This window comes from Pyrgilauda ruficollis, unplaced genomic scaffold (assembly GCF_017590135.1).
Source record: "Pyrgilauda ruficollis isolate IOZ18807 unplaced genomic scaffold, ASM1759013v1 scaffold29, whole genome shotgun sequence".
Taxonomy (NCBI): domain Eukaryota; kingdom Metazoa; phylum Chordata; class Aves; order Passeriformes; family Passeridae; genus Pyrgilauda; species Pyrgilauda ruficollis.
Genome location: NW_024524266.1, coordinates 1,046,946 through 1,057,347, shown reverse-complemented (window position 1 = coordinate 1,057,347; position 10,402 = coordinate 1,046,946). Strand labels below are relative to the sequence as shown.

Sequence of the window (10,402 nt, the reverse complement as noted above, 5' to 3'; positions counted from 1 at the left end):
CGCGCCTCCCTCCCGCCCCCCGGGGCAGAGCCGCCGCGACCGCGCCTGGCCGGGGCACCCCTGCCCGTGCTCCTGCCCGCCGCCCCCCGCCCTCGCACGCCATTTCCTGTGCTCCGTGTTTACTTCCCGGTTCAAACGCTCCAGTGGGAGCGAGCGGCGCCGCTGCCTGCGGAGGGAGCGGGAGGTGAGGGGAGCGGCGCGGTGGGGGACGCCCTCCGCTCCGGTGCGCTCCCGTCTCCTCCCCGCGCTGAGCCGCCCGCCTCTTCTCTTGCAGGTGTACCCGGAGCCGCGGACGGAGGGCGAGTGCCTGAGCAACATCCGCGAGTTCCTGCGGGGCTGCGGTGCTTCCCTGCGCCTGGAGGTGAGTCGGGGCTGGGGGCGCCCGGCTCGGTCCCGGGGGCGGGGGGTTTCTCGCCCTCCCTTTGTGCCCGGGGACGCGGCAGACAAGATGGTGGCGGCCGCCCCTCCCCTGGCTGCGGGCCCGGGGGGCTGCGGGGAAGCCGCCGCCGTCAGCCCGGGCTGCCTCGGCGCTGGCCGATGCGGCGCGGTGGCGGCCGCGCCCCGGCGGAGCCGCCCGGCCGGAGCGCGGGGAAGGGCCGCGCCGCTCCTCGGCAGCGCCGGGCGGGCAGGGCGCTGCCGCTGCAGGCGCGAGTGCCGGGGCCGGGGCTTGCCTGGCTAAAACCACTGCTCTTCTGTCCGAGTCAATTGTCGGTACGTATAAATTGCGTCCGCTGTATTCGTGGAATCGCTTTGGAAGCGCAGCGGTCGGCTTAGAGAAATTAAGTTGCCTATTACCGAGTGAAATGCTAATTGAAGAAAATGGCAGGTGCTGTTTCTTCTATTTAAATTCGCGTTACATAAAAGCCCTGCAAACTGCCATCTTTTCCGAACGTGTGTTCGCAGGGTTGCAAATTAGGTTCTCGAATATTGCTGGTATATTTAGCTATAGCAAGTACATACTGCTGTCGAGTTTACTTGATGTTGGCGTGTGGGAAGGAACTGATGAGATTAAAAACAGGTTTCAGCTTCTCTGCGTTGGAAAGTGAGAGGTATTGTAATTTCAGTCCTTGGAGACATTTTTTTTGGGTGGAAAATTGGTTTCTGGTGGTTCTGGACTTAAATTAATGTAGTATTGCCTTAATTAATTTGCAGGGTCTTATGGTACCTCTGGTCTTGCCTGTGATTTTGCCAGGCAGTAGCTGCATGTCATTAAAAAAGACTCTGATTGCTTTCCTGAGGCCTCTAAACAGTGAAGTATCATTAGTGAAATAAATGATACTTGCAGGACTTGCCCTTTATCTTAGGTTCTCTCATGGATAAAGATGGAAATTAAGACTGCTTTTAGCACTCCTCTTGTAAGTCCTTACTTTTTTACCTTCCTTCCCTTCTCCCTGAGAAATATGTAGAAAATCCTTTAGGATTTCCTGGGAGAAAAAACAAATTAAGTTCTGAAATAATCAGAAACCAGGTTCTGGGATCAACATTGCATTGTGTCAAGTGTTCTTTTTGCTTTGGAGCAGCTGCCACTCCCATTTGTCTTTTCTAGGGCCACCTTGAGCTTTTCATGTTTTGAACATTTGTGTGTGAGAGCAGATCCAAACTTCAAGTGGTAGACATTCATGAACTGGGGAGAATTGGGGGAGGAGGTACTTCTGATCTCAGTGCAGAAATAAATTGAGTGTTGTAAATGTTAAAGAGGGAGAAAATGGCATTTATATCATCCCCTCCCCTTTACTAATTTCCTTCATCAGGTCTCTCAAAGCTTGAAGCCACTGCAATTGTGACAGGTTGGGAATGGTTACAGTGTTGCAGTTTGGTCTCTTTTTTAGTTGCAGAAAGCTTTTGTCAGCTCTTTTCCTTGGGGTGACGAGAAAATGAAGAAAAATGATTGAAAGAAAAGATAATTTTGCTCTTGTTCTGAGAGCCTGAATATCTTTGGGAATAGTCAAATTGTTAACCTGGCCTCAGGGACTTCTCAGCAAGACTGCCGGAACACCTTTCTTACGTGGAGGTAACTGGCAGCAGTGGCTTCCAGCTCAGCATGTTGGAACAGGAATTATTCCCAAGCACCAGAGAGTTCAGAAGCTGGCAAGAAGGGGCACAAATGCTTGGGCTTATGGAGCTCTTGTGTGTGTATTTATGGTTTGTGCATTGTCTGTTCCCTGTTGTTTTCTCATTAATTTTTCCAGCCCCCTAACTGTGGCCAAAGATGAGAGCAATGGCATCCTGGATTCAACCAGGGAGTAGCTGGCAGGGGCCTCTTGGCCATCCGCTACTCCTGGGCTCCTTCCCCTCCCTCTAACACTTAACACAAGGTGTGAGTCAGCCCTGGAGAATGTGAGCCTTCCTCACCGTGGGAACTGGGGCGATGCCACAGCTCCCCTGTGCAGGGTCTGTGTAATGCTTCCTGAGTCTCAGGCAGGGTTTAGAGATTGCGTTGCATGAAGAGTGTGAGGAGCATCTCTGGAACCGCTTTAGGGGATATTATCAGAGAGGGCAGGTGAGCTAACAAGGAGTTAGTGGTGAGTACAAATATTTTACAAAGGGTTAGATGTGTGTCTGGTACCTTAAATAATAGAAACATTTGGACAATATGGGTATCAGAGGAAGCCCTAGGCTGGTGTGGGGAGATGTGACATTATTCTGTGCATTAATGTGCTTTTCCTAATAAGTATTCCACAATGTGGAGTTTTCTGTGACCTATAAGGGTTGTACTTGAGCCTTACATTGAATGTGAATTATATGTAGTTGGATCAGATGATTTTTCTGTGTGTTATTTTGTGGGCCTGGTAGTGGTTTGGTTAGCCCAAGATCAGCATTGCACAAGCACTTTTTGCTCCCAGATCTGAACTCATCTTGGAAGCAGTGGTGGTGTATTTTTACGAAGCCATGTCAGAGCTCCTTGCCTTGCTGGAGTTCTGTAGGTCTCCAGTTTAGGAGACTTTGTTATGGCATTTTTGAGAATTTGATAAACTACTGTGGTTAATGGAAAGCTGCACAGCAGTAGATGGCTTCTTAGAGGTGCTTTCTTCTGTGGATCCTTTTTTAGAGGATATGATAACTTTGGTTTTTTTCCTACATGTGAAATAAGGGGCAGAGATGAGAAAATCTGTTGGTTTGGAAAAGTGCTGGTGTCTGAAAGCTGTTCTTATTTTCTTTTTCTTGCTTCCCAGTAAGTTTGGGTTGTTAGAAAGATAAAACCTTCAGAAAGGGTATTTCAAATTCTAATGAGGAGGATTGCTGTTCCTCAGAGGAAACCAGTGGCTCCCTTCCTACACCCCCCAGTATTTTTTGATATTTAAGTGTTCTGTAGAAAAGAGAATACTTAATTTGGAGCTTGCAGCGATCTTTGTACAGCAAAGCTTGATTCCAGAAATAACCAGAATAATGTGCTGCAAGTATTGGGCTTTAAAAATTATTTTTAATACAGCTTTTTTGTGTGCATATACAAGGAACTGAGACCTATTAATGAGAAAATGTTCCTAAGACCTCCACCAGGGACTGAATTTCCATGTTTTTTTTTTCTTCTGAAAATGATTAATCCATCCTTAGAATAATTGTAGTGTTGAGTATTTTTTTCTACTTTGAGCCTTCAGTGCTATTGCTGAATGTCTGTGTAGATGGAGGGGACTGTAAAGTAGCTACCTGTGTTGTCAGTTCACGTCTTACTGTGCATCTTTTCCTTAGGCAAATAGGATATTTGCTAGGTACTGTTCCTGCCATTTTTGCTTTAAAGGCTGTTTTCCCACCCCGTTTTCTCTTTGGCTGGAGAGACATTTAACTTTACTCCCTTCTGAGGAGCATGACCTGCTTTTCAATACAGGGTCCTAGATACTTGTTGTACCTGAGGGACTCTGTTCTAGAAGAATGTGGGTGGATATGTATGGTTAAGAAGGAACTCACTGTAGGCATAGCTTTCACAGAAGTCTTGCAAAGGAGAGAAAAATGAAAAAGTGATGGCTTAATTCTACCTGAGCCCTAGCAAGTTTTGCCATTATGGTTATCTTGTACCTGTGTCATGTTACTCTAGTTTTGTTCTTGTTCAAAGGAGCTTGAGCTTCCTGAATATAATGCTGTCTTTTCTTATTCTTTGACCAGAGCTGTTTGACAGCTTGCATTTGTCCTGGAGAAATCACTGCATAGTTCAACAGCAGTGAAGTTTGTTGGGGGAGCAGTTGAATGTAGAATAATAAACAAAAATAGGTTAATGGAAAACCATGTTAGTATCTGCTGTTTAAAGGGCAGAGTGTTTGACATATCCTGTGAACAATGTCAGAGGTCTGTGTGATTGAATTCCGTAAGTAGCAGGATGCAGGGCTTTTTTGCTGGCTTTCATAAAGTAAAAGATTAATGCTTGCTTATCTGAATGTTAACAGGTTTCTTGAGCTCAAAAATATTTTGTATTTCTGACTTTCATACTGATGGGTAAGATAGCAACTGCTTAATGGAAGAAGACAAGCTGTGGATCTGAGAACCCTTTCTCTACCTGCTAAGAGACCTGCTTGCCTCTAGGATTCAAGGATGGTCATTTTATTGCAGAGGCAGCAATGCAAAGCCTAGGAATTTATTTCTATAATAAACTAACCAAAGAAGAAATGAAGCAAACCTGGCAGTCTTACATAGTCTGAGCTCCTGTGCTTGTATATTATAAAATCTCTTGAACAAGAGGGATTTGCCCTTAAGGTTCAGAACACTGCATGCAAATTTCTAAAATAAAATTCATAGCACTCAAGATTTAATCAAGATATACAAATGGTTGTGAATGTCTGTAATGGAGCTTCAGCCTTGGGGAAAAGTTTGTGAGGGGTGCCACACTGTCACTCTGTTAGAGCAGGTAATCTTTTGGGAGCAAAGGTACCTGTCTGTTTCCTTCCCTCACAGCCACCCCGAACACAGCAGTTCATCTGTTAGGTGATGCTTCTTTCCCCTGAGCCTTGCCCACTTCTTTAGATCATTATGGCTACAATCCTATTGCCAGTGTGGACTTGGAAAGGTATTCTGCCAGCTGACTTTCAAAGACCTATTTGTATAAGGAACGTGTAGAGCTATGCTGCTAGTGTGGATGGACTTGGCTGACATTCACTTGTCAGTGAATTAGGAATAAATAGGTTTCTAGTATTGAAGACCTTTATGCCTGTCTTAGGACAATGATACAGAAATTAAATTATCTACCTATCTTTTCAGCCCTTGTTCAGACTATGGTCTTTATTTTGTCAAGAACAATATTCCTTAGATTTGCTCCTGGGTTTATTCCAACACAATGTCTTTCTAACCCAGAAGGTGCGCTGCCAAATGCCTTCATGATTCTTAAATGTCATAAACATTTCCCAGAATTTCAGTGTTTTAGAGTTACCATTCTTTGCTTATGGACTGCACATTGTGAAGTTTTATTTAGAGGCTGAGATCTTACTTGTATATTTTTCAAAGGGAAAAAGCTGTATCTTTTAATTAAGATGTGTCTACCATATTCCTTCCCCCCAACTCCCACCCCGGTTTCTACTTGTTCACAAAACTATTCTGAATATATTTTAGATATTGCTTAAAGCAAAGTGCCGTGTGTCACTGCAACTTGTCTTGTACATACAGACCTCCAACATGTGACTGCTTCTCTGTCTCTCACACCCTTCATTTCTATCCTTTTTCTCATGTGTAAATATGTGTTTTTAAGATGGGGAGATGCTGTTGCTTGACTTATTTATATTATTTTCATAAGAATGGCTTCTTGTGATATGCAGAATTTTTACGATGCACAGAGTAGCAGGCCTAGGACTGAGACTGTGTTTCATGTGTTTATCAATCCTTTGTGTTCCTATTGAAGAGAGGCCTTTGAATATTACTTTAAAGGTGCCTTACAGATAGAATAGTGGAAAAACAGTGGGTTTTTTTTGTCTGAGATTAAGCCAGTTCCTCATCTTGTATACCACTCATGCATAGTGTGATGCTAGCTGAGAAGATGACACAGAGAGGCAGGAACATATGGCATTGGACAGGGAGGAATGGTAGTATCAGAAATTGTTATGGTTTTATTTAGTAAAACCCAGTCTGAAACACAAATGTGCATGGTAGCTTTTCAAATCCTTACGTGGTTCCCTTTTCACTTAAACCTTCCTGCTCTTTCTGTGAGAATTTATTTGTGATTCTGCCTTGTGTGAGCTTGTTGCATCAGCAGTAGCATGATACTGTGCTATCGCCTCCTGACTAAAGTGAGTCCAGTGGCTTTCATTAAAGAGAAGAATGAACCTCCTTATTGGGGTACAGATTCAAAAGCACCTGATATACGGTAATTTGAAAAGACTTAGAAGAAAGCTATCAAGTAACAAAAGTGGATTACAAGTGTATCTTTGTAATGAATAATGTAACAAATGGTCTAGTATTTTTTTGACTTAGAAGAAAGCTATCAAGTAACAAAAGTGGATTACAAGTGTATCTTTGATGAATAATGTAACAAATAGTCTAGGTTTTTTTGTATCTACTAGGTGTTTATTTTTTTTGGTTTTTTTTTGCTACTTTGCTATGTTCAGTACTTTCAAGGTAAAAAAATAATTCTGAAATTTTGAATTAGACCATGAATATTTTAATTCCTGCCAGTTCTTTTGTATTGCCCGATTTGTGGTGCTTTGAACACAAATATGTAAGCGGGCATGTGAGACTGGCACAATGAATGGCTCTATCATGGGGGCAGATTCCTTTCTTTGCTGCAAGAAGCAAGTGTTATGGGGAGTCTAGTGTGTCAGAATACATCCAAAATGTTTCAGGCATGTCTTGGTCGTCAGCATGTACAAGGCAATTTACAGTGACATGGTAAATATTAACTAGTCCTCCTAATTTTGATTGGGATTGAGTTAATTTTATTCCTAGAAGCTGGTATAGTGCTGAATTTTGGATTTAGAATGAGAATAATGTTAATAACTCACTGTTTTAGTTGTTTCTGAGCAGTGCTTACACTAAAGCAAGAACTGTTTAGATTTTTGTGCTGCCCTGGCAGGGAGGAGATTGGTGGACAGGAGGTTGGAAGGGGACCCAGCCAGGACAGCTGATCCCAGCTGACCAGAGGGATATCCCACACCATGTGGTGTGATGCTCAGCGCTGAAACTGGGAGGAGGTGACCAGGGTGGGTGTCCACCTGCTGTTCCCTGATCACTCGCTGGGCCCTGGTCAGCAGGTGCTTGTGCATCACATTTTTTCTATATTCCCTTATAATTGTTATTTTCTCTTCCTTTTCTGTCGTATTAAGCTGCCTTTATCTCAACCCTTGACTTTAACCTGTCTTTCCAATTCTGTCCCCTATCCCATTTGTTGGGGGTGGGCTGGGGGGTGAGTGAATGACTCAGTGGTGTTCAGCTGCCTGCCAGGTCAAACCACAGCACTGGTACAGATCTGTTCAGAGCAGTTTTGCAAATGAGTTGCTCTGTGGTTTGGGAGAGGCTTCTGTGTAACTGCTTCATTTGTGGTGCTTCTTTGGAGTTTGAGAATAAAATGAACCTTCATCTAGCAATTAAAATGTATTGCACTATTAATAGAGAATGCACAGAAGACATCAGTGTTATGCTCAAATATAGCAGACTGTTTTCACAAGAGGATTTCATTGCTTCTTTGATAGAAGAGGAGTTAATCATCTGAGGGAAGGTGTGGAAACTAGGAAAGTTGGGAGAAAAGGGTGGGTAGAGTGAGCTGGAGAATTTTGAGCAGAACTTTGGAGTCCTTAAGGCTTAAAAAGGGAGAAGAGTCTGCTTCCCAATTTATACGCTGTTCTCCTGACTTGTCAGAGGAGTTCTTGCTCTCTGATTTCTTTAGCCCTGTTGTGTCCTCCTCTGTTGTGAAGCACAGTGAGGAAGGGCTCATCTGATGCTTTTCTGAAGGGTGGGAGCTGTGGGAAGGAGGGCCCTTCTGATAAGCCCTGAGCAGGGAGCAAGCTGTGCAGAGGAGGTGGGGATGCCAGGTGTGAAGGCAGGTCTTGGGAGGAGAGCAGGGGAGCTGCTCTGTCCCTCTCAGCAAGGGAACAGCAGGGACAGTAGAGAGGAATGGAGATGGCACTGGGACAGTGTGGCACCTGCTGTGAGCCCAGTGCTGAGGAGAGAAGGGCATTTCAGAAGTCAGGTCTTGTTCCTGTCAGCACCTGCCTGCCTTTTTACTTCCCAGATGATGGCTATGGTTTTGTTAGTTGCTGTTGTGGTTTTTATGAGTACCTTGTGAAGGTGGACTTAGGAGGTCTCATGCACTTTTTCTCTTGAATAGTTTCAAAGAGATTTTTTAGCTGGCAAGCATACTAAAAATATAAATGTAGATAAATCTTGCACTGTACAACTACAGTTGTGTATATTGAACACAGTGACATTGTTATTGGCTGTCAGATTATTTCCCAAACACATGTGTGATGGAGGAAAACAAAGAATATACAAAATAGGTTATAGTTGTTGGTGTATTGTGTGAAGAAAACTTGGGTACCTGCAGACCTTAATGATATAATGTGTTTTCTTAATGTATGCATTTGGACTAAGAAGGTCCTCAGAGCTGAAGTGCATCCTGCAGTATGTCAGATGGCAGTGCTCAGTCTCTTCAGGAACCTGGAAAACTTTCTCCTCTTGTGACAATGACTGTATTGCATCATTTTGGCAAGGAAGGAATTCTGGCAGAACAGTTGCTTTGAACCTTGCCTCAAATGAGGACTGTGCAGAAGAGAGTCCATCCTGGCAAAGCAAGCTGCTGCTTTTGTTTGCTGTCATCTCGCCAGAATATTTTGATTTTTCTTTGAACTTAAGAGTCGACATAAATCACTTCAGTTATCTGTAAATGGTGGAGTAGCAAATCTAGGTTTTTTGTGGGTTGCTCTGATGTTTTAAGTGCTTCCAGCTTTGCAATTGTTCCTGACTTCTGCTTGCATGTAAATATCCTGGCATGTGTAGGAAAGGTGATATGCATTCTGCAGTGGAGAGTAGTTTTCACAGGCTTGATTTTGAAAGGTGGTGTTGAGGAGAGGGGAAAAGCACCTTGCACTAATTAAAAGGAACAGAAATATTAGAATATGGTGATTTCTCCAATTCCTTAAGGGGAGTTCTCTTACTGTGCTCAGCTGAGTACACAAATGGCTCTAGCACTTGCATGTTTCAGCTTGAGCCCTCTGTTCCTCTATAGTTAACTGTGTTTAGATGTTTCATCAGATACTGGGCTGGTCCTGTCAGTATTACTGAAAGCTGGAGTTTGTGTGAAGAGCAGCATGTTTTTTTGACACTTCTAGCTTTTCCCAGGTCTTTCTGTTTTTCAGGAAATACTGAAAAATTCTAGGTAATGGGGGAAATTGTAGTGCTAAAAACCTTGGACTCCTTTTGCTGAAAAAAAGCTGCCTTCAGCTGTGTGCCTCTTACTCTTCCTCTGGGATGAAGCCAGCAGGATCCAGCTGGTTGGGTAAGCTGGGGGCAGGTGAGGAGGGAGATTCAGCTATGTGGGAAAGTGATGTGGTGTTTTCAGTAGGTGGCAGTCCTTCTCTGAATCAGTCCAGGGCCACTGGTGAGCCTGGTGACAGAGAGGCAGGGACAGAGGAAAAAAGAGGGAGCAAAGTTTTTCTGTCAGTGCCATCTTGTGGGCCAAGTGTAAACACACGAACCTGAGCACTGGTGCCTTGGGAAGAAGAGGGGTATTCCTTCTGGTCTGCCTGAGTGGTGTCCTGAGGTGGCTCTGCCCTGCTGGCAGCCTTTGCTGAGAGCCTGTGTGTGGCCAGCCCAGGAGCTGCCCTCTTTACTTTTGGGGCCAGCAAGGAGAGGGTGAAGTATTCTTGGGGTACCCTTTGCTTTCTGAAGGGCTGGGGCTAGAGGCTCGTGTTTAGCAGATGAAATCCTGATTAATTCTTTTTTTTTCCCCCAAACTTCAGCTGAAGTCATAGACTTCTTCCAATTTTTTGACTGTTGTTGGCCACACTTCTTTGAATGGAGTGTTTAGAAACTGTTAAGTAGCAGTTGCTTTTGAGTCCAGTTTACAAATAAAACATTAAATACTGAGCCAAGCTCCTTTGATACAAATCCTCAATGCTACTTGCTTTAGCAGCCCTATGAAAGGTAGTGGTGCAGCTGCCTTAGGCTGTGAAATAATAAAGGAAAAACTAGAGGTGAGGGAACCCAAAAACAAATATATGCTATTACTAGCTGATGTAAGGGCATCTTCACAGATCCTCTCCTGCTAGTGCTGAGTGATTTTTTAATATCTAGATTTTTAAAAAAATATTCCCATGCTCTCCACTCTTATTTTCTATCCCCTACCCTGGTGTTTTCCTTGAGGAGGATAGAAGACTTATCAGAGAGAGGACTAGTGATGGTTAGTGAGAATATGGTGATGATATGCTTAATAATTTTTGCCAGATATATACTTGTTCAGTAACTTGCAGGATTCCTGCCTGGTCAAGTCTTCTCC

At 44.0% G+C, this 10,402-nt stretch overlaps 1 protein-coding gene across 4 annotated transcripts in view; it reads left to right on the top strand.

Annotated features, from left to right (window-relative positions):
- ARHGEF7 (Rho guanine nucleotide exchange factor 7) overlaps nt 1–10,402 on the top strand; it is a 115,446-nt gene that overhangs the window by 14,885 nt on the left and 90,159 nt on the right. For 3 of the 4 annotated variants that reach the window (XM_041472309.1, XM_041472315.1, XM_041472311.1), the window contains exon 2: nt 275–361. In XM_041472309.1, the coding sequence (XP_041328243.1) occupies nt 275–361 (87 nt within the window). Of the gene's footprint in view, nt 1–53; nt 185–274; nt 362–10,402 lie in introns of those variants that run through there. The other variant, XM_041472313.1, reaches the window with a different exon arrangement.